Here is a 25,759-nt window from a genome sequence, read left to right as displayed (position 1 = left end):
TTCTATTTGTATACAGTGGGATGGCTAGAACAAAGGACACTGCAAGAAAGGGGGGCAAGGGACCAAGGTTAGCAGCTAAGGCAAGTAGTAGATCTGCAACCCCAAAGAAGAGACCTGGAAAACTAAGTAAGATTTTGAAAGGTCCAAGGATGAAGAAGTTACAAAGCTGCATGGGACTTTTCAGAGAAATCAGGAAGGTGCAGAAATGTGTTGATTTGTGCATACCAAAGCTGCCCTTCCAGAGAGGTCCATTTGTGAGGAAGCGATCTGGGGCACTAAAAGGTGGAAAGTGGTTGCACTGATGGCTCTACAGGAAGCAGCAGAGGACTTCCTGCTTGAATACTTCAGTGACATGACCATTGTAGCAGCCCATGCCCACAGGGTGACTATAATGGACAAAGATAGCGAGACACTAAAAAGGGTAAGGTGGAGGTATGACAAACTCCTGGTACCCAATGACTGCAGGGATAAGAAAATGAGGGAAATTTTGCTATACCCCCCTGAACTATTGCCACAAGTCACAGTTGTAGATGTCACACATGATGTTAATACAAGGGCAAGTGCAGAGAGCTGCTCGCCAAACAGAAGACATAAGGGAAGCAGAACACAAGGAGAAAACGAAAGCAGCAGTGGAGTCCCATAGGCAAAGAGAATGCAATGTGACCCGCTCCATAGATGCCAGCAACAAAGATACTCTACTATCAATGAAGGATGGTTTGCTTGTAGAGATACCATTTATAGATGGAGCCAGAAAGCTGGCTCTGGATACAATGGACGTTAATATATTGCTGGATATAGATGCTCAGATAACAGATTCAATTTTCTACATTTGTCTTAAGTAAGTTTTAATATTTTTCTAACTTTGAAAACTCAAATGATAGGTGTACTAAATCAGGTACACTCCTTGCAGTTTGATCAAAAGTCAACTTCCACTACACACCACACGGAGGTGTTTCTTCTTGATCCACAAATGTCTGTGATTATTAGACAGAAGAACACTCTATTTAACACATTCGAAAGTTCTTTTTCCCACTGTGCTATGCTGGAAGTAACCGTCATCATCTTTCCTTATGAGAACAACCATCACTGGAGTCTCATATGCCTTGATGTTGACCAGCCAGCAGTGTGGGTGTTCAATTCAATAAAAGGAACCCACCATGAAATTAGGCTGTAATTGTTATGTATCAGAAAGTGTTTCTTATGGATATCCATCTAAATTTGAAAGCCTCAAGCTAACATCCTGATACTCTTTTATGCAGTTGTGTAAAGAGATTGTTGCTTGCTTATGGCAAGCTATCTGGAAGGTACGAACTATACAAGGCCCCAATCAAAGATGTGCCTGTACCAAATCAAACCGATGCAACTTCTTGCAGCTGGAGATGTCTTCTCCATGCAGAATATTTCCTGCAAAGCTACTTTGCATTACAACCTTTCATGACTAAGGTAACCATTTGGCAATGCATTGAGTCAGTTTTGGTTTTCTTTATACAAGACTTCTCACTATGTGGTCTTTCAATTTTGCAGAGTGCTGTGGAGAACTACACATATGATTATTTGTAAAGATATCGGGCAACTCTAATACAACACCTGCTCACTATGTCGAATCCCAGAGTATTAGAAGCTGAAGATAGCTGCTTGGATGACTGCATAATCTATATGACAATACGTGACAAGCCGCCACCACAAGCCCCTGCATCAGACACAATGGAACCACAATGGACTGAGGAGGTCATACCAGCCAAAGATGAAAGGGTTGAGGACACAAAAAGGTCAAACGAGGATATACAAGGTGCTAGTGTACAAGCAGAGGGGCTTATGGAGCAGACAATGAAAGAGGCAAGTAGGCCAGTGGAGGAGCCAAAAAAGCCCATGGAGGAGACGCTGGATGAGACAAGCAGGTATATGGATGAGGCAAGCCATCCTCAAGAGGAGACCCACAAGCCCATGGATACGACCTTGGATGAGGCAAGCAGGCCTTTGGATGACACAAGCAGCGAGGAGACAATGGAGGAGGGGAGTAGGCCAGAGGAGGAGCCAAAAAAGCCCATGGAGGAAACCCTGGATGAGGCAAGCCAGTCTCAAGAGGAGTCCCAAAAGCCCTGGACGAGGCAAGCCAGTCTCAGGAGGAGCCCCAAAATCCCATGGATGCGACCCTGGATGAGGCAATCTGAGCCTTTGCATGACGCAAGCATGGATGAGGAAAGCAGGCCTATGGATGAGGCAATCCAGCCAATGGAGGAGCCCCAAAAGGATATGGATGAGGCAAGCCGGCCAACAGAGGGTGAAGAAAAGACCTTGGAGGAAACCATGGAAGACAAGCGAACTGATGAGGCACAAAGAGCCATAGGGGAGACCCTTGATGAAGATGAGAACGATGACTACGACGACGAAGCAAAAGCAGAGGATAGCAACAACAACAACAACACTATAGAGACCCAGTATGGACCCTTGCTACCTGTAGATATGGTTGTTCCGGTAATGTCTATTCAAGAATGGAAAAATATGTTCAGCTTCTAACTACTTATATGTACTTGTCAACTTTTACAGAGGTTGATTATCTTGGACATCAATGGATTGCTGCTGATGCGTCTGCCTCTAGGTATAAAGACACCTACGAGGATTTCCAAACATTTCGGATGGGTACTCGTCGAGTTGTGGTTCGTCCACGAACAAAAGAATTTATTCAGTTTCTTCTTCTGCGCTTCAGAGTTGCCGTATGGTCTTCAGTGCAACCGTAAAACTTGTTTCCACTAGTTAGAATAGTTTGTGTTGTATCCGGTGTTCATATGGGAGATTTTTCCTTTTTGTATGATCAGAGAAGATGCGTTAGCATCGGGGGCCACTAAAAACCTAAAAAACCCAACTTACATCTTTTGTACAAACCGTTCAACCAAATCGATGTACCCTTTGATGAAAATAATACACTACTGATTGATGATACTCCTGAAAAGGGAGACTAAATCCACCAGGAACAACTATCTCACCACCCTCTTTTAAAGGGCATACCTTTTATTTTTACCTTGAAGACATTTTGATTCCATACTTACAAAAATTGTACCTCAATCCAATGTTCACGGACGAGTTTGTACTTTCTAATGAATTAAGATGACTCTTCTATCATGTCTTTGTGTTGCCTTACATTGAGAGAGAGAGAGAGAGAGAGAGAGAGAGAGAGAGAGAGAGAGAGAGAGAGAGAGAGAGATATGTGGCAATGGCTAAAGAAATGTATTTCAAGAACACTTATATTCACAGACCACAATTGACAAATGAGCTCAAAAAAACTTCATGTATTGAAAGTCACTCATATACATTTGGGTTTACAAGAATCTCTATTACATTGACACTATTTCAACCCGACCATCCAACTCTTTGTACAAAATATCTTTCTCCCTACGCCGCATCAGCTTACGGCCAGCTAGGAAAAAGGAAAAATCTGAAAGGTCCCTGTCCATTGACTCTTCAATTATGTCATGCAGCAACTGCAGAAGACTGCATAGCTCCCTTATTGTAACCACCAACATTAGGCCATGCTCTTTACCAAACACTTCCACACCCACAACAGGGTTGTCTTCCAAACCTGCAGAAACCTGGACCATAGGAATGTACTTACCTTTGAGCATTTGTGATCGCATATACCAAAAGGAGACTAACAGTGATTGGCTTGCAATCATGTACTTGACAACTAGAGTGTCAAGCGTGACCTCACACCGTATGCTAATCTCTTCCTTTACATACCATCCTCTGTCAAGAAGTTTGTCACAGGATGACTGCTAAAATGACTTGCACACGAACATAGTTTTCATAACACGTATATTGTAGTTATGAAACAACTCTATGAACAGTGGAGCAGGACAAAAGTTTGCAATCCTAACCAGTTTGGTGGGAATAGAGCTACGTAGATACCTCTATATATCCTTCTAGAGCTTACTTCACATTGCCTCCACCATTGTTCCCTAAGAAACTGGCCAGTCCACAGTGTTCCAGTCGGTTGGTAGTGGCACTTTCACCAACATACCATTCTTATTCCATGGGCAGAGTTGGTAGAAGTGGTCATAGAAAAATATTCCTTCATCAACCAGGCTTTTGCTGGTTCTCCCTGAATACTGTAGAGAACCAATGTGGGCATGAACGACAAGGAAGAGGCCTATTATGCACTCCACAGGCTCCCATTGCTCATAAGAAGAGGGATAAACATCTACAAAATATATAACAAGAGTTAAACTAAGAGTATCAATAAGTGAAAATGACAAATCTAATGTTGTTGAGATGTGAAGAATGGAGCCATTGCTCATAAGAAGAGGGATAAACGTTGCAAAATATATAACAAAATTTAAACTGAGAGTATCAATAAGTGAAATGACAAATCAAATGCAGTTGAGATGTGAAGAATACTTACAATTGCAACGTGATTGATGTATATCTTACACATTTCCACAGTTTGCTATCACATCTGGATGGGTAAATACATGCTGAACAAGAACTTCCTTTACAGATATTTTGCCGATTTCAACTTTGAAATCCAACACTCTGGCCTTCCATGCTAAGCGGTAAACATTGATAGCACTAGACCTCTTGGCTCTTCTTGGTTGCATTAGGACCCATGAACCTTTGCTTATCCTTTGTCCAACCCATTGGTTCTCTGCACTTATTGCAGTTGCTATTGTAATTGATGTTATGCTACTACTTGGCCTTCTAGGCAAAGTGTAGGTGTTCCTAGTTGGTGAGAGACCATAAACACCTAGAGCTTCTTGGGCGGGAAGACGTGGAAGCCATAGCTCTGAGAGAAAAGCTTTAGTGGAGGGAGATTCACTTTGAAAGTATCCTAATGGAGGAAAAGTGTTTTACAATTTCAATATCTTGTGCAGGCTTAATGGCCACCCTCCAGTACGTTAATGACCATAAGAGAATATCAGCAGTGGGACCACACATGCACCTAACAGCTCAGTAAAAGCAAAGAAGTTACGATGCCACAATCCTAGATTCGTGAAAGTTTTTAAAGTATTTTCCTATTCCTTGAGTCTTTCCACGTATTTTCCTATGTAACGTAGCCCTGAAGCTCATTGGATGCTCTCTATTTTCTCTCTCTTTCATATGGCCCTCTAAATGACCTCCAAATTTTTCTAATGGGGCATAATCGTTGTGGTACTTCTTGCACCTCTCATCACACTGGTTGGCCTTCTCTGCAGTTTGTGGAGGATTTTTTCTCTTCTTCACCGTCTTCCCTCTTGGTGCGTGACTACTTTCACTTGTTGCTTTAGCTAGGGGTTGTTTGGCCTTCTTTGGACTCTTCTAGGGCAGCTTCAGGGGCTCTTTTGGGTGGCCTTCTTGTACCTTTTCTCATTCGCTCTCTTTTTTTCTTCTTCTCTCTCCCTTGCAAGGTGGCTTTCCTCTTCCATCCTTGCCCTCCATTGTTCTTCCTTCGTCCTCCTCGCGTCGCTCAAGAACTTCTCATAGACTTCTTGAATCATGCTATTACAAACCTTCTCTATGAGATCAACCAACTGCTCATCCATGAGTAGTTGTGAATATGTGTTAGGCCTCTCTTCTTGATGTCTCTTGTATTTTGTACTGACTTCTGTTCTTAAGACCTTAGCAATATTTTTGAGTGGGTATCATCACTCTTGGAGTGCCTTGTAAGACCTCTTTGCTTCTATAATCAGATACTTCTCTCTCTCTCTCTCTCTCTCTCTCTCTCTCTCTCTCTCTCTCTCTCTCTCTCCCTCTCGTCTCCTCCTCCCTACTCTCACCTCCCACCATGGCAACAAAACTTTGATCGGGATCAACAAGATATTCAAAGGGCAAGAGAGCAAGACTTTAAAAACTCACTTTAACATCTATAGGACCCAACTTTAAAAAAAATACAATTTATCATTAATATGCTCCAAAAAGTGGAAATTACAATCGTTACTACGTGAGAAGCCACGATGACAAAGTCATTTCAAGTGCATGAATGCACACCGCTTTCCACAACTCTAGCTCTGCATAATTTATGTGGAGCATTAGCAACTTGTCCAAAATTCTAAGTCTCAAATGCAAGGAACACATATGCACTCAATTAAGGAGAATCGAAATAATGGGATGCCAATCTGGATCCTCCTTTGCACGAGATGGTGGCTTGCTTTGGTCGCAAGTCATGATGCCATTGAACCACACGTGCCCTCCACTTACCTTTTGATTCTTGTTCTTGGGCTCCTATCCCCTGCTTGCTTACGAAATTTTGATCTTCCGACCCCTGTGCCCTTCCCCAATGGATCCCCTAGGCATCTTTGCATGGCAACAGAAAATGCATGGAGATAAAGTATTTGCGCCGCTCTTAGTGCCCAACATGCATTTTAAGGTCTTCAATTTTTCACCAAGGTGCCACTCTATTTCAAACTCGCCAATGCTAGGGACATTGAGGAGTTCCCCATTCTATTGTCGATCTATTATTTCTTGAATAATTGAATTGTTGAAATACCACTTCAAATAGTCATGGCACTTGTGTGGAAGTGTGGAAGCCGCTTGCCACCATATGTTCTTCTCTGATTACACCCCATAAAAATCTTGCCTTTGTTGCTTCCTGCCAAGCGACTCGACTGCCTCTACACATTCTAACCCCTTTCCCACTAGTGCCCTGCTCATCAGTGTGAGGCTTGTGTGTTCCACCCTATGGCCTTTGACAACCTGACATTCATCTAATTTTAACACAAATATAGCTTTTCCACCTATCTCCTTTATTGTGATATCGTAATGTTGGATCATAGCTCGTTGCAAGGCTTCTACTTCAACGTAAAGATTGTTGAACCTGTTGTAAACAAAATTATTTGAGGACATTGGCATGTTGCTATCTACCCACTTAGACCCACCTAGCAGGGTTGAAACATCATTGTTTGCACTTTTTCTTGCATAGCCATATTGTATGGGGTTGGTAACATTGATCGATCCATCTCCATAGATGTCCTGTTATGCATGTATACACTGCTTTCTATCCCTTATCACTTCCTTGGCTGAGTCACACACTATAAGCATGTCACAAGGAGGAATAATATTTTGAAAGTCCTTCAGCAACACTTTTTGAAGGGATTTTTGCAATGTAGCGTCTACAACATCAGAGATTATATTTAGAATTTCTTTCTCATCAACCATGTGCCGAAATATGGACACATTGACCGACTCCTTGGTACTTTTGCAACCTAGAATTGTTCTCACATTCTTTGCAAAAAGCAAATAGAAAAGGAGTCAATTACTAAATTCTACTAACAAATTACACTCCTACAACATGCTCCTACCTTGTTTGGTGCACACGTCTCTTATGAACGCCTCCATTTTAACAAGGAGCCCCATAGCCCTGTACTTTTGTTGTCTCTTTTTGAATCCCATAGGAAGGTGAGTGAAATGGTCAACATGCCGCCTGAGATTTCGAGTGGAATGCCGAAGATGCATGTAATTTTCTACAACTCAATCGATTCTTTCTTTTTCGTTGTCAAGCTTCACCTTTTGCTTTGCAACTTGCTTCCTTAATTCTACTACTTGCATCATGAATTTCTCCTTTGCCATCAAGGCTGATGCCCAAAGTTGCTCCTTTTCAGATAAGCTTGTGACTTACAGTATGTCTAGTTTTGTTTGAATCTGATTACGTGCCGAGATCTCTTGCAAGTACAAAGTGTAAAGCCTCTCGCAATAGCCTAACAATCTGTGGTAGCTGTCACCCAAAAAGCATAAGAGTTGTCTGATGTTGTGGAATGGTGGAGATGCACCTATCTGAGGATTAAGGGGGTAAATTGCACCATCCGTCCAAAGGTCAAAGGCTTTCCTCCCTTGTAATCATAGCATGTCCATCCGAATAGACCCACTGTCTCGATTGCTTCGCCAAAGTTGAATTCCTGCTCCAAATCAACATGTAATATGAACTTTGAAGGCTTGTTGGTGATGTCTTGCATAGCCATTGTAGCTGAAGATGGAGATGGAAATGAAGACGGAAATGGAGATGGAGATGAAGGTGTAGGTGCATCTCAAGATGGACATGGAAATGGAGTTGAAAATGGAGGTGCAAGTGGAGGTGGAGATGAAGGTGGAGCTAGAGATGGAGGTGGAGATGGAGATGGAGCTTGCAAGGATGTGCAAGTCTGCACCAATCCACAGTAGAGAGAGACAGAGTTATGGTGAGCTATTACGAGAGAGAGAGAGAGAGAGAGAGAGAGAGAGAGAGAGGGAGGTAGAGGAGCTTCATATATACAGGCTATAGCTTCTAGAGAGGTAAAGAAGCCTAAACCCAAGCATAATCCCCCAAACTCATTTTAGAGAGAGAAAGTCATTTGCAGCATCTCCAATCCCGCGGGGGGGGGGGGGAGTGACTAAAATTTTTAAATTCAAAAGTGAGGGAGTGGTATGTAGGGATGCACTAACATCCAAAAAGTTGAGAGGATCTAGTGGCTAGATATGATTGAGACCTGTTTTCTTTTTAGAGGAAATGCAAATATATATTTTTAGGCCCATGCCATTAGCTTGGTCAAATCTTCATTAGCATTTTAAGAACTTTACTAGGCGTCCAATTTAAAGGGCCCAAGATGATCCCAAACAAGTTCGAATGGATCCTGATAAGATCAAGGCAATTGTAGAATGGCCAACACCAAAAACTGTGAGGGATGTGAGGAGTTTTATGGGATTAGCACAGTATGAACATGTGCATATTAAGAATTTTTCAAAGATTGCGAGTCCTTTAGCTTAACTAACAAAGAAAAACAAGGTTTATGTATGGTCTGAAGCATGTCAAGATGCATTTGAAACACTAAAAGAAAAGGTGGCTGAAAATTATATTTTGAAAATTCCAAAACTTTGGGAAACTTTTTTTGGTAACATGTAATGCAAGTATGGTGAACAAATGGGGTGTGTCTTATATCATGAGGGAAGAGTTGTCGCATATGATCTAAGAAGTTGAGAGGACATGAAGTGAAATATCATGTGCATGATTTGGAATTAAGAATTGTTGTTCATGCTTCAAAACATTGGCGTCATTCGTTGCTTGATGTGAAATTTGAATTGAAAAATGTTCATTAGAGCTTAAAATAAATTGCTAAGTTAATTGTGTAAGTGAAAAAAATTAAATAGTGAAAAAATGTATTTCCCTAACTCAAATCGACTCAAATGTTTTTCCATAAGGAGCTTATGGTAAGAGTCATAAGATACATGAAAATCAAAATGAGTGGCAATTTATACTATACATTAGAACTTTTTAAAGACTATCTCAAGATCCTCTGAATAGACTTTGTTATTTTGAAACGTTCAAGATTTCACCTTTTTACATGATCAAATTCTTCGGATAAAAAATCTATCAAATGACCATTGGATCTTGCAAAATAATATATACATCATTAGATATTTGGTGTAAAATATTATGGCTTTTGTAAATAGTAATTCTAACAGAGAGAAATAAATAATAATTACATAGAGACCCAAAAAATTACCAAAAAGTCAAGTTAAACTGCTTATCAAGTGAATAATTTGTGCAAAAGAGCAAGTTCAGTAAAGAAGTACATCTAAAGATCTATGTATGTTTTCATCAAGGTTATAGTGTTGTGACAGGGCATGACAGGCTAAACCAGAGTAGTCCTTGCACACTAAAATTTTCATTTTGATTTGGAAAATTGAAGATCATAAATTTTCATAGTGTTTAACACTATGTGTCTTGTGTGGATACCAAATCTTGCCTCTTCAAGTACGTGCAAGCAAGTCAAATATACGTGGTAGTAGTATAAAAAAAAAGATTGTTTTTTGATAGTTTTGCTAAAAAAAACTGTTCAAAGTGGGTGCATCTTATCATGCATACATCCAATAATACAATCATTTTTCTTTCAATTGACTTTCCTTCACGAGAACACAAAAAGTGACAAGATAGTCAACAATACTATGACATTGACAAAAACCCAATTATCTCTTTGCATGCTTGTCATTTTTCCACCACAATCACTCAATTTTAGCTCCATTATGTACCCAAATAACTTTGCCATAGACCCAATTATTATAGTTTGATAATTATTTACATTCTTTACATCCCTTCCCTTTATCAAAGGCTTGACACAATTAGTACTCTAATTATAAGGCATATCATATTGAAGTACAAAGTTGAGCATATCTCACATCCAATCACATGATATATCTTCCATTTTGGTCATTTTTAAATTGATACATTGAAGATATCGCACTTTGTGAGTGATCGACTTTTCAAGCCCATCATACACATCTTCAATACTAAAAAACAAGATATGTATGGAAGTGAACCATAAAATGGCATTCTTTTTATATTTGGTTGCTCTTAGTGTACATATCCATAAGATTCAAGCTGTTTGTCCTTTAAGCTTCTCCAAAATCTTCTACATGCACGTGTCTTTTCTTGGACTTCAAAAAATTGACGTTTTACTTTCCATGTTCTTTTCTTCTCTTGAATAAATGCCTTATATGCACAAAAATGACTTTAGTAGTTATCTTTGTTCATATGTACATCTAGGACTTTCGAACATCTTGACACTCTTTATCAAACCATATTTTGTGTGATCTGTCTTTGTTGATACCATGGATATGATTTATAAAAAAGAATTCTTTGACAAAAGAATAAATAAATTTCTTGAAAGCTTGCCATTTACAACTCAATGGTCTAATATATTGGAACTTTGCCATCCATAAATTTTGCTCAACCATTTCAATATATATCTGTGCTCTCTTGAAATCTATCCAAAAAGATAAGTTTTCCTCACTTTCGATGAGATTTTCATGCTCACTTGTTTCTCCACATGTAAGGTCAATAATAAGGTTCAATAATCTGATTTTGAGGCCCATTGACCAAGTGTAAAACTCTTTATGTGATATATAATGGCTACAAAGGGTAGCATATAGTCAATCTTACTATCCTCATTGTGTTTTTTATATCTATAAGCATACCCGTACTATTCATAGTAATACAACTCTTTCTCATCCATTGAAGTACGATCATACAAGTAAAATTCCTCCAACTCCTTGAAGTAAATGGCATATCAAATTGTTGCATATCATGTTGTAATATTTTTGTATGTGTATTCATATCCCCAAAGACAATTCACCATCACTTTTAAATTGATAAATGTCCTTTATATCAACTCTATGCATGTATGGCATATCAAATTGTTGCATATCATGTTCTAATATTTTTATATACGGGCATTCATATCCCCAAAGACAATTCACCATCACTTTTAAAATAATAAATGTCCTTCTTCATATCAACTCTATACATGTAAGCATAAAAAGGGAAATCATGATGAAGAATGTAACAACTAATTACAAAATTGGGTGATTTTTTTGTGTCATAATTTTCAACCATACATAATGTTTATATTTGTCATCTTTTACAATTGATACAAAATCTTTCAACCCTTTCTTAATCATACATGGTACCCCTCATTATCCTCTTTGTTGCTTGAGATTCTTTGACCACATCAATAAATGTACATTGTATTCCTCGATCCCATTGATCCTTTGTGCATCATGCTCCCAAGTTTCAACAAGAAGTATAGCATCAGTTTTATTAGTTAGTTCATCTATGACAATTCCCACATTCCATGGGTATTTATTGCAATTCAAAAAGCATATTTTCAATTGTAACTCGACCTCATAGGTCACATGTACCTATTTTCTCCAAGGTCTTTCTTCTTTCTTAGAGATGTTTTCTTCATGAGACATATCTTTGTTTTTTCTTATTCTTTTCCTCATGCTTTGAGACGAGCATTTTGTTACATAATTATGCAATCTTACATATAGAATATTTTGTATCTCTCAATAAATCAAACTATTATTGAAGATAATGTTTCGCTTGGTCTCATCTAGCATAGTGCATATGATTCACTGTTGTCCCAAGCGATGAGCTCCTTGTTTATCCACTCTATTTTATTCATAAACTATAACTCTTGACATACCAAAGTGAGTGTTGAAGAAATCTTCAATAACAATTGCAAGAAAAGAAGACGTCTCTAACTTTTTTTTAATGTCTCTGACTTCTCTTTGGGAATTCCATGAATAATGATATTCTTGAAACGTCGCTCCTATACCTTCAACTCCTCTACATCCACATTTTCAACATTTTTTGTTTGAGCCATAACTTGCATGAGAGAGAAATTGAAAACTACATTCATACCATATATATGAACCCAAAACTTGTTTGTACATATAATTTTCATATTGCATACATCACAACTCATGGTGTCAAATTTCTCCTCTTTCAATACATTGTCATCATCCACTTTGCTCATGCGCTCCGTTAAAGCATTAAAGTACACAAAAGAGCATTTATATTCTTTGAATTCCTCTTCAAATTGCATCAAACGTGTTGTTTGAATTCAAGTACCCTCTTAAAATTCTCATTCTCAACAATAGAAATTCTTAACGTATCATTTTCAATTACAAGTGTCTGTAAATTTTCATCATGTTTGTTTACGATCTCTTGCAATGATATCAAGTATGTCATAATCATGTTCTCTTGCAATGTTTAATATCAAGTATGTCATAATCATGTCTCCATACTATGAAATTTTGGATCATTTTCTACAATGGTTGTGATCTTTATTAAAGAAGAGAAACCTTTACAAATACCAAAAGACATTGTATGCAAAACAAGATATGAGAGTAAACTTTTCCAAAAAATCCTTTCCAATTGCTTTGCAAAATTCTATTTTCATATCAATGCATAGAGGACGTTTTGCTCTTCAATCGAAGTTATAGATTACCCAAATCAAAGTTCAAATAGAGAAGTTATGATCAAAACAGTAAGTTGTTGTACATTAGGTCAAAAATGGTTTCACTAAAGAAATACAACAAGAGATAGATAGATAGATTTTATTATCGTCCTCGAAGGTCAAATATGACCTATGGACCAATATGAGGGGTTTTGACGCATCTTTGTCATGTACTCTACAACCCTTTCCAAACCTATAAGCTCTATTGAAAGAGATCCCGTCTCAAGAAGTAGGAGAATATATGGTGTTTGTGTCTTAACTTGGAGAAAGTTTGTAAGAAAACGCTTTTGGATATTCTAAAACTCTTTCCATGAATTTGAGATGCTCCCGTCCCACACTTCAGCTCCATAAAGAAAGACCGGTGTCACCAATGTGTCAAAAAGATACTTCTTGAGAACCAAACACTTAATGTTTCCCGCATTACATATATTCTCAAATGCATAATACGCTCTTTCCCGCTTCAAACGGCGCATAGTACATTCATGCCACTTGTGATTTGCTGGAACCTCAAGGCCAAGGTCCTTAAATCTCTCAACAACTTCAAGGATCTCATTGTTGTACATACTGCATGGCCTGGTTGGTTTTCACAAACATAACCTTTGTTTTGGATTCATTCACAATCAATCCACTATGCATACAAAAGTTCTTAAGGACAACCATAAGCTTTTGTGCGTCCTCTAAAGTGTGTGCTGGAAGCACTACATAGAAACTTTGGAAAACAATAAAGCAACTTTGTGAATTATTAAATGGTTATGTCCCTCAACCACCTTCATAAAATATCAACCTTTGACTAAGACAATAACTCCTCTCAATTAAAGAGGTGTGAGCTGGTCTACTATCTCCGTCAGGGGAGGGGAGGCTTGAAAGACACTCTCTTACAAAGCGAGGACATTTCAATATTTTCCTACAAGGCATGTCTGTTCTTTAATGGCTACGTTGAGCACTAATAAGTCTCATGCTACCAGACTTCCAGAGTCCAATTATGCGGAAGGGCAACCCATATGTACAAAGCTGTCTCCAATCAAAGTTGCTCTGATGTACCTGAAATGATGAAACTTTTTTCCAAAGATATTGAGTTCTGACTTGGTTTTATCAATGGAGATTGTTGATGACATGGTAGAACAGTGACTTAGAACACTTGCACTTGTTAGTCATAAGGATGTGGTCACACGAAGCATATTGATCATTAATCAACATAATTACAAAAGGCCTTGCATAGTTGCATATAAGTCAAATAAATGGTTCACGTGTAACCATGCATGAAGCATAGTTATTTCAAAAAGTACTTGATAACCATGAATCATGTGACCATTGCCTAAGTCAAGCTTTTACCATCCAAAACCCGAATAAGCTCTCTTGCATGTATATTTCATACATCCATATATATTACAAAACAAAACGCAGCCCCTAGACCGTTTACTTTGTCCACCCCCCCCCCCACCAAGACACTTTTAGTATGAAGTGCTCAGAGCTGCTCTTTTTTTTAAAAACAACCAAGGCGAGGTGAATTATATTAGAGAGGAATTGAAATATTACAAACGCAGTAGGCAAGGAAGCCTACATGGATTGTTACAAAAAAGGGGGTTACTGGTTCTATCACACTGTCCACAAAGCATCTGATTACATTCATGGCTATAATTAGGAAGTTACAAATTTTAACCAGAAGGGGGAAAACACTTCCCACAGCTGCTCTTTGATACACATTGTCAGATAAGTTTTCTTTATGGGCTGCTTTTTATGATTCAAAATGAAAGGGTTTCACATAGAAAAGGGATGTGTAGTGCATGCTGCGAATGTGCAACGAATTTACTTGGCTGAAAATGTTATATGAGGTCAGAACTCCTCTCTTGTGTGAAGGCCTTCATCCATCGGGGGCTTCATCAGTATGTCATCTTGACCTCTGGCCTCCACACTCTTTTCATCTGGCGGACAAATTGCCTCTAGAGAGGCATGAGTTCCTGCGACTTCCTTATCATACATACTTGATTCAGCCAGTGTTTCATTAAAACACCCCAAATTGTGAGCGCTCGCGCTCGCGCTCTCTAATGCCATGGCTGTGTCAAGAGAATCTGCTGGCTCACTGGCAGAACTTGATAAGGCAAATGCACTTGTAACATCCTCCTTTGGATTCAACGCAGAGCTTACATTATGTGCAGCATGTTTCATCAACCCCTTTGCCATTCTTTTCATGCGACCTCTCTTGGACTGGCTTTCAGACACTGTGATTGCATCCCGGTCATCAATACCCAGGTCCTTTGTACTAATAATCTCACTTGGCTCCTCTACTTTCATTGTCACTGTTGTACCTTTAGTTCCTACGGCTCTACGTTCATTGTAATTTGGGGAACCATCCTTATTGGCATTTCCCAGAGCTATGCGCGGCCGAGACCGTCTACCCCAGAAAACCCTCTTTCTTGGCTTGATCTTTGACCTTCGGTCATCATCATCCTCTTCACTGCTACTAGAGGCTAATGTTTCCATGTGCATAGACTCTATAACTTCTTTCTGATTAGCCGCACTGACACGTCTACACACGCCATGCCTTTGTTGCCAGCTCTTTGTACTTGAAGGCTGCCCCGGGCTTACAACAGACAAGTACCCATCCTTCCCCTTTCCTAGATTGATAAGCTCAAATCTGTCTGTCATCAGGGTTTTATCGTCTGCAACATTGATGTCACTTTCTGCTTCTTGGGTAGAAGGGAAGCTTTTGGTAGAAACCTATGTTAAAGCAAACACAGCTTATGGCCAAAGCTGAAATGTCACATGTCATACGTGAATACAACACAAGACTTACATTTTCGGTTATATGAAAAACCACGTGCAACTGCCCCATCTTGGTGTTCTGAAGAGGAATGGAGAGCTCCTTAGGCTCACAATTTCTGAATTGGTTGACATCAATTTCACAAAACCTGAAATACAAAATTTACATCGTTTGTTTCTTCTACAAAGAAAAAAAAAAAAACACCAGCTCCTTACCCAAGGTCATCATCATGAACCGGTTCCTTATCTCGCACATGCAGGACCAACAAGGTTGGCAATTCCCAGCTAGCAATGGGAACCTCAAACTCTTCAAGCCACCTGGGGTTCAAGGTCTTTTTCTGAACTTTGGTTTTAAATTGACAAGTAGCGAAAGAGCCTCTGACAAAAGGATTTGCCAAGCCTAAGCTTGCAATACAAACATTCAATTTTTTTCAATAAGTTTGTAAATTGCTTCAAGAACTGCAAAACCTTCCCTAAAGGGGAGCCTCAGCTCTTAAAATTGTTTGAACCTCCAGAATGAATAGGCGTACCATTTGTATCAGAAGGTTTCAAGTTTGATGCTTCTAGGATCTTGAGGTGTAAGATCGCAATTGGGTCCCTCTCTTGAATGCTAAACCAATCGTCTGAAACACCATAAGTGAGAGCCCACACCTCTAGGAAAACTTTTTGAAAAAAGATAGAGAATTTACGGCATATTACCACATGAGTTATTGAGAAGGAGATGAATAAAGCATACTATTGCAAGGTCTACAAAATGCTGAGCTAACTTGACCTATAAGATTTAATAAGAGAGATTACATCACTAGATGAAAGCTGCGCGAGAGACGCACTCGTGCAAGATTTGCGTGTCACGACTCACGCGCACGCACGCACGTGTGTGTGTGTGTGTGTGTGTGTGTGTGTGTGTGATGCTGGGTCATGCAACGATTGAATGTTAAATTGCACTATTCGACTTCGTATTGTGCAAAGTATCATGATGACGTATGTTCAGTTTTACTTGCCGTTGTTACACTGGCCTCGCTCCTGCCTCTCATTGCTTATGTCTAGCATTATATCTCACTTGTGGCGCACAAGTTCTCATAAAAAAGGCCTCCGTTTGTTAGCAATGGAGAAACTTTGCACTCCAAAGCGTCTTGGGGGGACTGAATATTTTGGACCTTCGTCGCCATGCATTGTCAAGGAAGGCTATGTTATTGCCTACTCTTGCACTGCAGTCTCACCCATGGACAATTATGGTTGCTGATCTATGTCGGCATGTTACGACTCCTGCTTTTGGTCATTGGCAAACTTCCCTTTGGGAGATTGTGTTTGGCAAGATGGTCGATAATATTTTTGGTTGCTCGATCACCTTTGACTTGCTCTCTGCTTGGAAAGTCATTATTACGGATCATCTCTTTTGGCATGGCAGGCAGCAAGCAGACGGGAATTCGTTGCGTTTGGAAAGCATTCATTGGAGTAGGGTATTCTCTTTTACCTTGGTTGATAGGTCGCCTCGTCAAGCCTACTTCTTTTCTAGTCGTGGCATATGCATGGTGGATTCATCTGGGAATTTGCTTGCTTTTTCTCGAGCGACAACACGCTTTGGGTTGGGCCCGCATTACCATTAGATTTGGAGCCTGCTTCGGCATATACTGGATATTTTTCTCCCCATTCCACTGTTGGCTGGATGCCGTATGCAAGACTGGAATTTATGGGACACTCATTTCAAGGCGATTTCTGCTCGCTATATCTATGCTTCTTTCATGCAGGACTCTTGGCTGGCTAATCACTGCAATGCGCTCTGGGATTTGCACAAATCTGATCAATGGTGGAGACAGGCTCTTGCCGCAACCTGGAAGTCTCGCTTGCCTCTTAAAGAGCATTTGTTTCTTTGGCGTTGTTTGCTGGGAGTTCTTCCAGTTGGAACACTCCTTGCGGTGCGTCGCATTGGCCCCTCCCGTTGCGTCAGTTGCTCTGCTGCTGATGAGACTATCAGACATCTGCTTTGGGAGTGTCGCTGCACGAGGGCTTTCCTTCACTGCGTTTCTAATGGTATGCACCTTCGATTTCCCTCAGCACTTTTCCACAAACGATTTTGGCTTTTTGGCATTCTACCGACTTCCCTCCAACGATTTTCCATCTTCTTCGCACGGGTCAGATTTTGGTCGCTATGGTACTTGTGGCTTTCCATCTTTCAAGATTTCGCTGAAGTAATCGTTACATTTTGCCTTTGAAATTGGGGACATATCCCTAGAAATCTTGCAACTCTTCTATGTTTGCTTTCAGCACTTTCACATCACAGAACACTTTTGTGTTCTTCCCTTTGTATCTTATCTTTTTGGTGGGTTTTCTTGCTTTGAGGTTTCCCACAAGTAAATTAATCAAACCAGATTTATATATAAAAAAAAAGTGTGGTGTGTGATGCTCGTGAGAGATAGTCTCGCTCACGTATTTGGTGTCTTCGCATTGTCTTACAATTGCACATGACGATGATGTTTCACCTTTACAAATCACTACCATAGCCACTTTAAATACCTTCAATCTTTCTCCCCAAAAGTTGTAGACACTTTCAATGGATTTCGTAGAGCACCCACTTCACATCGTCAAGTATGTTTGACAGATCCTGGTTTCTGACTCCCCTCACCTACATGGAGGTGTATACTCTTTGATATTCCCTACCAAAGAGAAGGATCTACTCTTTTGTATCCTCACTTATTATGGGATTCCCCCAATTGTGAATTTTTTACATTGAGATTCCCCACTAGTACTTGAGTCCTTTAAAGAAAGGGGGGGCAGGGGGAGAGAGAGAGAGAAAGAAAGAAAGAAAGAAAGAAAGATTTTTAACGTCTATGTCAGGCCGAAATCGGCCTATGAGACAAATCAAATATACATGGTGTGTATGTCATCCGTCTATCGGAAAGACAAATGAAACAAAAACTGATACAAAACTGAACTGAGTGTAGGTAGTGGGGTATCTGAGGAGGGATGGAGCTCTATCTCTAGGGGTATATGCATGTCTATATGCTCAAGGTAGTACAATCATGAGAATGCATCAAGCTATCTAGCTCCATCTTGTACTAATGGGGGGATGTAAGATGTGGTACATGGGCGGGTCTGGTGCCAAGGCTGCCCGGATGAAAGCTGTCGGGTCGGCCCTCATCCGGGCCACTCGCTCCTCAGTGGCACGGCGCTCCCGGGCTCGGATCTCCTCGATCTGTCGGTGGTGGGAGCTCGCGCCCCTGTAGCCTGTGACTCGTGGTCGTCGTCTAGCTCGGCTCACCTCCGCCTGTGGGAGTGTCACTCCCCTCTGAGTGTCTGGTGGGGGAGGGGCGGTAATCCTCTGAAAGAAGTCTGTGAGCTGCGACTGTCTCCCCTCTGTCTGTGTAGCTGTGTGTGGCTGTAGTAGTGTGTCCCGATGGCTCTGTATCTCTAGTAAGAACCATCCGAGCTGTCTCTGATCTCGAGAGTCCATGATCTCTCGGAGAGTGGGCTGTCCTCTGAATAGGGCCTCATACCTGCCTCTGATCTCAGTGTATGCTCTGCATCTACATACAAAGTGCTCCTCACTCTCCACCTCCTCTGTGCAGGCTCTGCAGACGCGCTCCTCCCTGGGAACACCAGTATGTCTCCCGATCTCAATCTCTAACCTGTGTGAAGCCACTCTCAGCTGACCAATCGCCACCCGTGAGCTATGTGGCATATATGTGTCCATGTAGCGTGGTCTCTGTATGAACCCCCCGGACAATATGGTGAGAAACTGGTCTCTGTAATCTGACATCCTCGTCCCCAAGCCATGTGACTCCCAGACTCTCCTAGTGTATAGCTGCCACAGATCCTGTCTCAGTACCAAGTTCCTCTCACTGCGAGAGAGGTGAACATATGGTGAGTGGGGGTCGTACTGGAATGGTGGTAGGCTCTCCATGTCAAGACCGTGTCCCTCAAACCATGCTCTGACCTGTGAGTACCATGCTCTCTCATGCCCACTCTCTGATAGCTGTATAGCTGCCTCAAATGCTCTACGAGTAAGTCTGTCAGGAGGTAGCTCTCTCATCCTCTGGATGAAGCAGACTGTCTGGAATAGTGCCTCTACCACCATGGGTGGTGTGGCGAGCTCGGCTCTAATAATGTCATGTGGCACTGTCTTCTTGCTGCGGAGCAAGCGTGAGATCATACATACCTGTGGCCTCTCAAGCTGTGTCCACTGGTCAGCTGTCAATCCTGGTGCCCATACTGCCGCCGAGTACATCAAGGCCGGGGTGACTAAGGTGTCGAAAAGCCACCCCTTCGTGCGGGGTTCCTGAAAGTGTGCTTGGTGGCATCTCCGCTCTAGCATGGCCAGAGCTGCATATCCTCGGGTGAGCCTATCAGCAGCAGCCTGCCTCATAGTGAAGGGTCCTGGTAGGCTGGTGAATGTGATGCCAAGGTAGACATAGGAGGTGACTACATCAACCTTTCCTCCTGCTGCTGTGAAGGTGGCAGCGCTCCTCACTGCACTGGATGTGTGAAAGATCATAACCTTGGTTTTGCCAAGGTTCACAGTCAACCCCCTGTGTGTGCTGAATTCGTCCAAGGCCTCAAGATGGCGTTGCAAGCCCTCGGGTGACTCTGAAATCAACACAATATCATCAGCATATAACATGATGTGGACCGGAGTACCTGCCAAGTCGCTCCCCTCTCCCCCTGCTCGCAGTATGTAGTCGGAGATCTCGTCGATGTAGAGCCCAAAGAGTGTCGGGGAGAGTGGGCATCCTTGCTTAACACCAATGGTGCTAGCAATGGTCTCTGAAAAACCGCCTGGGCAACGAACTCGACCCGTCACCTTCTCGTAGAGAGCATATATGGCCCAAATCATCTCTGTTGGTACCCCAATGCTGTGAAGGCGCTGGAAGAGTCTCTCGCGTGGGACTGTGTCAAAGGCCTTGCGGAAATCCACAAAGCAGCAGTAAAGCCTCTTCTTCCGCGCCTTTGCCCCATCAATGAGGCAACGCAGAACGAAGATGTGATCAGTGGTGGAGAAAGCTCGTCTGAAACCTGCCTGGCCTGGAGCTCGTAAACCCTCGATCTCTGCGTAGCAGCTGAGCTGTGCCTCAAGTACTGCTCCATATAGCTTGGCCATCGTGTGGCCAATCATGATAGTCCTGTAGTTCCCTGGATCCAGGGTGTCGCCAGATTTGTGGATAGGCACTATGGTGTGCTGTGTCCACTCCTCTGGGAAGCCCTCCCCTATAGCCCGGTTGAAGACATGTGCAATCAACGGGGCTATAGTGGAGGCCGCATAAATGATGTGCTCACTCTGTAATCCAGTATGGTCAGCTGATCGTCTGTGCTGCATGCGGCGTATGGCCCTCTCTACCATCTGTGCTGTAAAGAAGGAGGAGCACGTGGGGCGTGGCTCGTGTGGCTGTGGGATAGGAGGCTGTCCTGGCACCTCGTAAAGTCGCTCTGCATAATCATGCCATATCTGTGGATCCTCAATAGTTGTAGTCGGACGTGGCTCGCGCAGGGTGCGCCATGCTGTCGCGCTATCCATGAGAGAGAGAGAGGGAGAATGAAATGTTGCATTAATTGTCTTCAAAAAGCCAAAATGACCCATGAGACCAAACTGATACAATCTTGGTGGATCTAATACAATGTCTGGGTACAAAAATAAAATGAAGTGAAAACCAAAATCTTAACTGCTAGATGTGAACTAAACAGGTAGCTCGAACTGTGTAGGATATGAGTAGGGGGGGTGAGAGTAGTGACTGAGGGCTAATACAACACAAGGTGGATGTGCGTGTGGGAATATAATGGGTGAGAGTTGATACAAAGGCTGATACAAGATGAGTAGGATGTACAATCCTCAAAAGAGCTAAATCATAGGAGATCCATCATCGATCGCTAGTAGATCTCATCAATCTCCTCCATGGTGAAAAGTCTGATCGGGCGTTGAACATAGCACCTTCTCAGCAAGACCCCCTGGGCAAGCAGCCTAGCGTTTTCAACAGCCAACAAGGACCAGCGTTTTTCAGCATTGTAGATCAGCCTAGCGTTTTGCATTTGCAGATCAGCCTGGCGATAGCAAGACACAGCAGAATACATAGTGTTTTTGCATCAAACATCAGACCAGCCCTAGCGTTTTTGGGACAGCAGACCACCTAGCGTTTTGCAGATTCCCGGCGACATAAGTACCCTTTGCATCAGCATTTTGCATTTTCAGCATTATGACTCCGCACCATCTCACCTTCCCGCAGCAGATCCTCGCCGCACGGTTAGATCAGCCAAAGTTTGCAGATTCAGCCGCTATTCGCAGATTTCAGCGTCTGCGTTTTCAGCGCATCGTCGTCGTCGACATAGAGTCAGAATTCAGCAGATACAAGATTTGCAGATTTCAGCCCTTAGCGTTTCAGTTTTCAGCCTCTCGTCGTCATCCTCATCGTCGTCGACATCGTCGGCAAGTCCATAACATTGTAGAGATTTGTGCAATCAATAGTAGACCGCTCTCGCCATAGAGAGTGGGCCTTTGGAGGAGGGTTTGACAACATTCTGGTGTCGTATTCTTCTCTCTCTATCTCGGTCTCAGTACCTTCATTCACAGTGTTTACCACTTTGTTGTGATCATTTGCACTCTCTCATTAAAGGAACGGAAATTCCGTAAGTAAAAGGAACCCTTGAGCACAGTTCGGAGCACTCATCTTGAGCAAGTTCAACATTCACTTCCACTGCACTTTACAGAAAGCCATCTTCGTGCCCAACTCTAGAGCCGGCTGTATCCAAGTCCTCCTGAGTCCTAGTATCTAGTTGAATCAGGTCTTGGCGGATGAGCCTGTTGATCTCGGATCGTGTAAGAGTCAGAGAGGGTGCATCCAATGAGTACTGGAAGGGGGGCAATCTGTCCATGTTGAACCCACGTACCTAAAACCATGATGTCATCCCCCCATACCAGCATGTTGTGTCTCCCTGCAAAGCTAACTGTCGAGAGGACTCAAGTGCTAGGCGGACACATCTATCTCTGGGGAGGTCCCACAAGCGGTGTAAAAGGAGACTGATCTTGTAAGCGTCTCAACCACTAGCGGGGAGGCAGCTAGCTCTGCTCGAATAATGTCATGTGGTACTGAAGCCTTGGCTCTAATAAGCCGCGAGATCATAAAGACTAGAGGCTTCTCCATGTCTCCCCATCCATCAGTGCGACCCGACCTCCCGTGATGGTCCAATGAAGGCCCCCATATCTGAACTCCGTAGAGCAATGCGGAAGCCACCACCGAAGTGTCAAAAAGCCAGAGCTTCGTCCAAGGCTCTTGAAACTGAATTTGTGAACACATCCTCTCCAATCCAGCGAATGTTGCATGTGCTCTAGTCACTCTAGTGTCTGCTGCTCTCCTCAATGAAAATGCTGGTCCACTAAAGACCACCCCATGATAGGTGTAAGCATCTGTATAGTCCACTATCTCATGGCCGTTTGTGAATGTGGGTGCTGATCTCCTGGTCCATTGTGGGGTGATGTTAAACACAATAACCTTGGTTTTACCAAGGTTGACAGACAGACCACTGTCGTGAGCAAACCTATGCAAAGCATCCAAGTGAAGTTGCATTCCCTCCGGAGAGTAGGAGATCAACACAAGATCATCAGCATATAACAATAGTGGAATCCATATCCCTGCCAACTAAGCACCTCTATCACCCTCTCTCTCAACATAGTCAGAAACCTCATCGACATACATACCAAATAGAGTACGAGAGAGCGGCCAGCCCTGCTTCACCCCGATAGTGGAGTGAACTAATGTAGATAACCCCTCTACAGTGCGTACATGACCCACTATTGACCTGTATAATGCCATAATCCCCCAAATCAACTTTGTGGGTACTCCTATCTCCTGTAGTTTGCGCATCAATCTAGCTCTGGGCACTGTGTCAAATGCTTTGCGGAAGTCCACAAAGCTACAATAGATCCATCTCCCGTGTGATCTGCCCTCCTCAATAATGGCTCTAAGTGTCAGAATGTGGTTAAGAGTAGAACAACCTCTCCTGAACCCTGTTTGCTCGGCTGCGCGTATACCCTCCCTCTCTGCCTATCTACTTAGTTGCTGCTCAAGAATGGATGCATACAACCCTGCCAAGGTGTGTCCAATCATGATAGTGCGACAATTTCCAAGCTCCATAGTGTCTCTTGACTTGAAGATAGATACAATAGTAGATAAACTCCAAGTATCAAGAAAACACTCATACATGGCACGGTTGAACATCATTGCTAGAAGCTCTGCGAGAAGATCCCTGGCATGTATAACGGCCACTAAGCCATCATGATCATATGCTCTCCCAGTCCTCATCCTATCAATGGTCTTCTTCACCATCTCAGAGATAAAAAAAGCACATGTGTGTGGGCATGGCTCGAGGGGGTTGGGAAGAGGCGGCTGTCCAAGAATTGTGTACAGAGATGACGCATACTGGCCCCAAACCTCTGTAGAAGTAATGGCAGGAGGGGAGGAGTGCTCATGAAAGAGTCGCCATGCCTCACCCGAGTCCCGACTCAAGAATAGTTTTTTTTTTTCCGAGAAAAAGATCCTTCTATTAGTTAATGAGAACTGCCCATAGGGCTACAACCACCTCTACAAGAGAGGGCTACAACAAGCATGAAGGGGAGACTCTCCCAATGAAAAAACAGCATATATACAATGAGGCTAAATCAAGAGATGGGAGGAGGGAAGAGCCACACAGGTGGACAGTAGTGCCATCTGAGCACCCCTTGGACTATGGTGTAGAAAGGCCCAAGGCGCCACAGTCTAAGGAAAGCCTCGCGGCGCTCCCGCATGCGGTCGGAGCTGCCCTGTAGTCCCTCAAGCTGTCCTCTGAGAGTATGGATCAGCTCTAGCCAGAAGTCACGAACAGTCTCTGCTGGTGGCACAAGGCGAGCCTCAAAGATGCGGAAACAGCGGGCCCGCCAAATGAACCAAAGTGTCAGGCCACTGATGAGCTCCCAACACTCCTCTCTGTCACTGCACCACTCCTGTGGAGTAAGCTATGTAGCAGGCTGAAGTGTAGGACGCCCCCCCTGCATCACTATCATCCTGCTGGTGGAAGATAGCTCAAACTGAAGTGCCGGGCCCGTGAGGGTGGACCAAGCCGCTGCCCCCCAAGTGTACTGTCGAGCCGTGGAAAGAGCAGGCATCAGCCGAAGAACTCGTAGCCACACCTGCTGGGCCGAGGGACAGTCCCAAAGACAGTGACGCTGACTCTCCACCAAATGGTCACAAGCTGCACATGTGGCGGAGAGACCACTATGCACTAGCCAGCTCCCTACTGCTGTGGCTCTATGTGCGACCAGCCACTGAAACAAGGTGACTCGCCTCGGCTGTCTGGAGTCCCACAACCTCTCCCAAAAGTCTACCAAGAACTCGACTATGAGACCCTCCTCCTGCCAATGACGTGCTGCAGCGGGGAGGGCCTCTCTCTGTGCTGCTAGTATATGCCGTCCAAGCCGAACAGTGTACTGAAAGAAGGGGACTCCTGGGTGGTCTGCAGAAGAGAAGGGGTCCCTCCATAGCCACTCACCAGGATCCCATTGTACTCGTGCCAGTGGACAACACTCCCAAGCCCAAAGCCTCCAGTGTCCAATCTCAGGAGCTGCTGGGTCAGGGTCTATGACGCAAGTCCTCCCACAGATGCCCACAACTAGGATCACAGCACTCTGCTACCTGCGGGGCCTCTACTGCAACTCGCTGTAATCGTCCCCCACCCTGAAGCTCGAAGCACAGGGCTCGGACAGTCTCTGAGCAGGCCCTGACGGAAACGAGAACCTCCAATCATGTGAAGGCTCCCATCCACCGGGGTGCTACTGGCTCGAGAGGCGTGAGCCACTCAGCTGGAACTGACTCTAAGATGTCCTGACACATGCTCTGCACCCCTCTCATGCCCTGCAGCTGGAAACTCTCTACCTCCTCTGACAAACTTGTGAACTCTAGCCAGTCACCTAGAGAGCGCGCTGGACCTGCTGCCATGGGACCCTAGGAAACATGGGGTCAACTACCAACCAAGTGGCCTCTCTGAGTGCTAACCATGGGGTTCCAGATGAGGGGCTGTCGTAGGCGCTCCTCCGTGCACATCGGTTGTCGCTGCTCCAGGCCACGCCGTAGGAGCTCCCAAGAACGAAGCAAACTCACAGCGAAACGGTCCTCCAATCTCCTGCTCAAACCAACTCGGCGCATCTCTGTAAAGATCCATCTGGTCGAAGGTTGCCAAGGGCCTCCTGGCTGAGGCACCCTGGCAGGAAGCCTCTGCAACAAGAACTCCTTCCAGGTCTCCTC

General features: G+C 43.2%; 1 protein-coding gene across 3 annotated transcripts in view; it reads right to left on the bottom strand.

Annotated features, from left to right (window-relative positions):
* Positions 1–14,212: 14,212 nt before the first annotated feature.
* LOC147450014 (C2 domain-containing protein At1g53590-like) overlaps positions 14,213–25,759 on the bottom strand; it is a 189,893-nt gene continuing 178,346 nt past the window's right edge. For all 3 annotated transcript variants that reach the window (XM_086519382.1, XM_086519384.1, XM_086519383.1), the window contains 4 exons: positions 16,031–16,123; positions 15,717–15,900; positions 15,535–15,649; positions 14,213–15,458 (listed from right to left, as the gene is read on the bottom strand). In XM_086519382.1, the coding sequence (XP_086375508.1) occupies positions 14,574–15,458; positions 15,535–15,649; positions 15,717–15,900; positions 16,031–16,123 (1,277 nt within the window). In that variant the 3' untranslated portion in view covers positions 14,213–14,573. The remainder of the gene's footprint in view (positions 15,459–15,534; positions 15,650–15,716; positions 15,901–16,030; positions 16,124–25,759) is intronic.

This window comes from Adiantum capillus-veneris, chromosome 9, assembly GCF_014529385.1.
Source record: "Adiantum capillus-veneris isolate H3 chromosome 9, ASM1452938v2, whole genome shotgun sequence".
Taxonomy (NCBI): Eukaryota; Viridiplantae; Streptophyta; class Polypodiopsida; order Polypodiales; family Pteridaceae; genus Adiantum; species Adiantum capillus-veneris.
The sequence above is the reverse complement of the archived record's forward strand: the minus strand, read 5'-3'. Positions and strand labels throughout refer to the sequence as shown.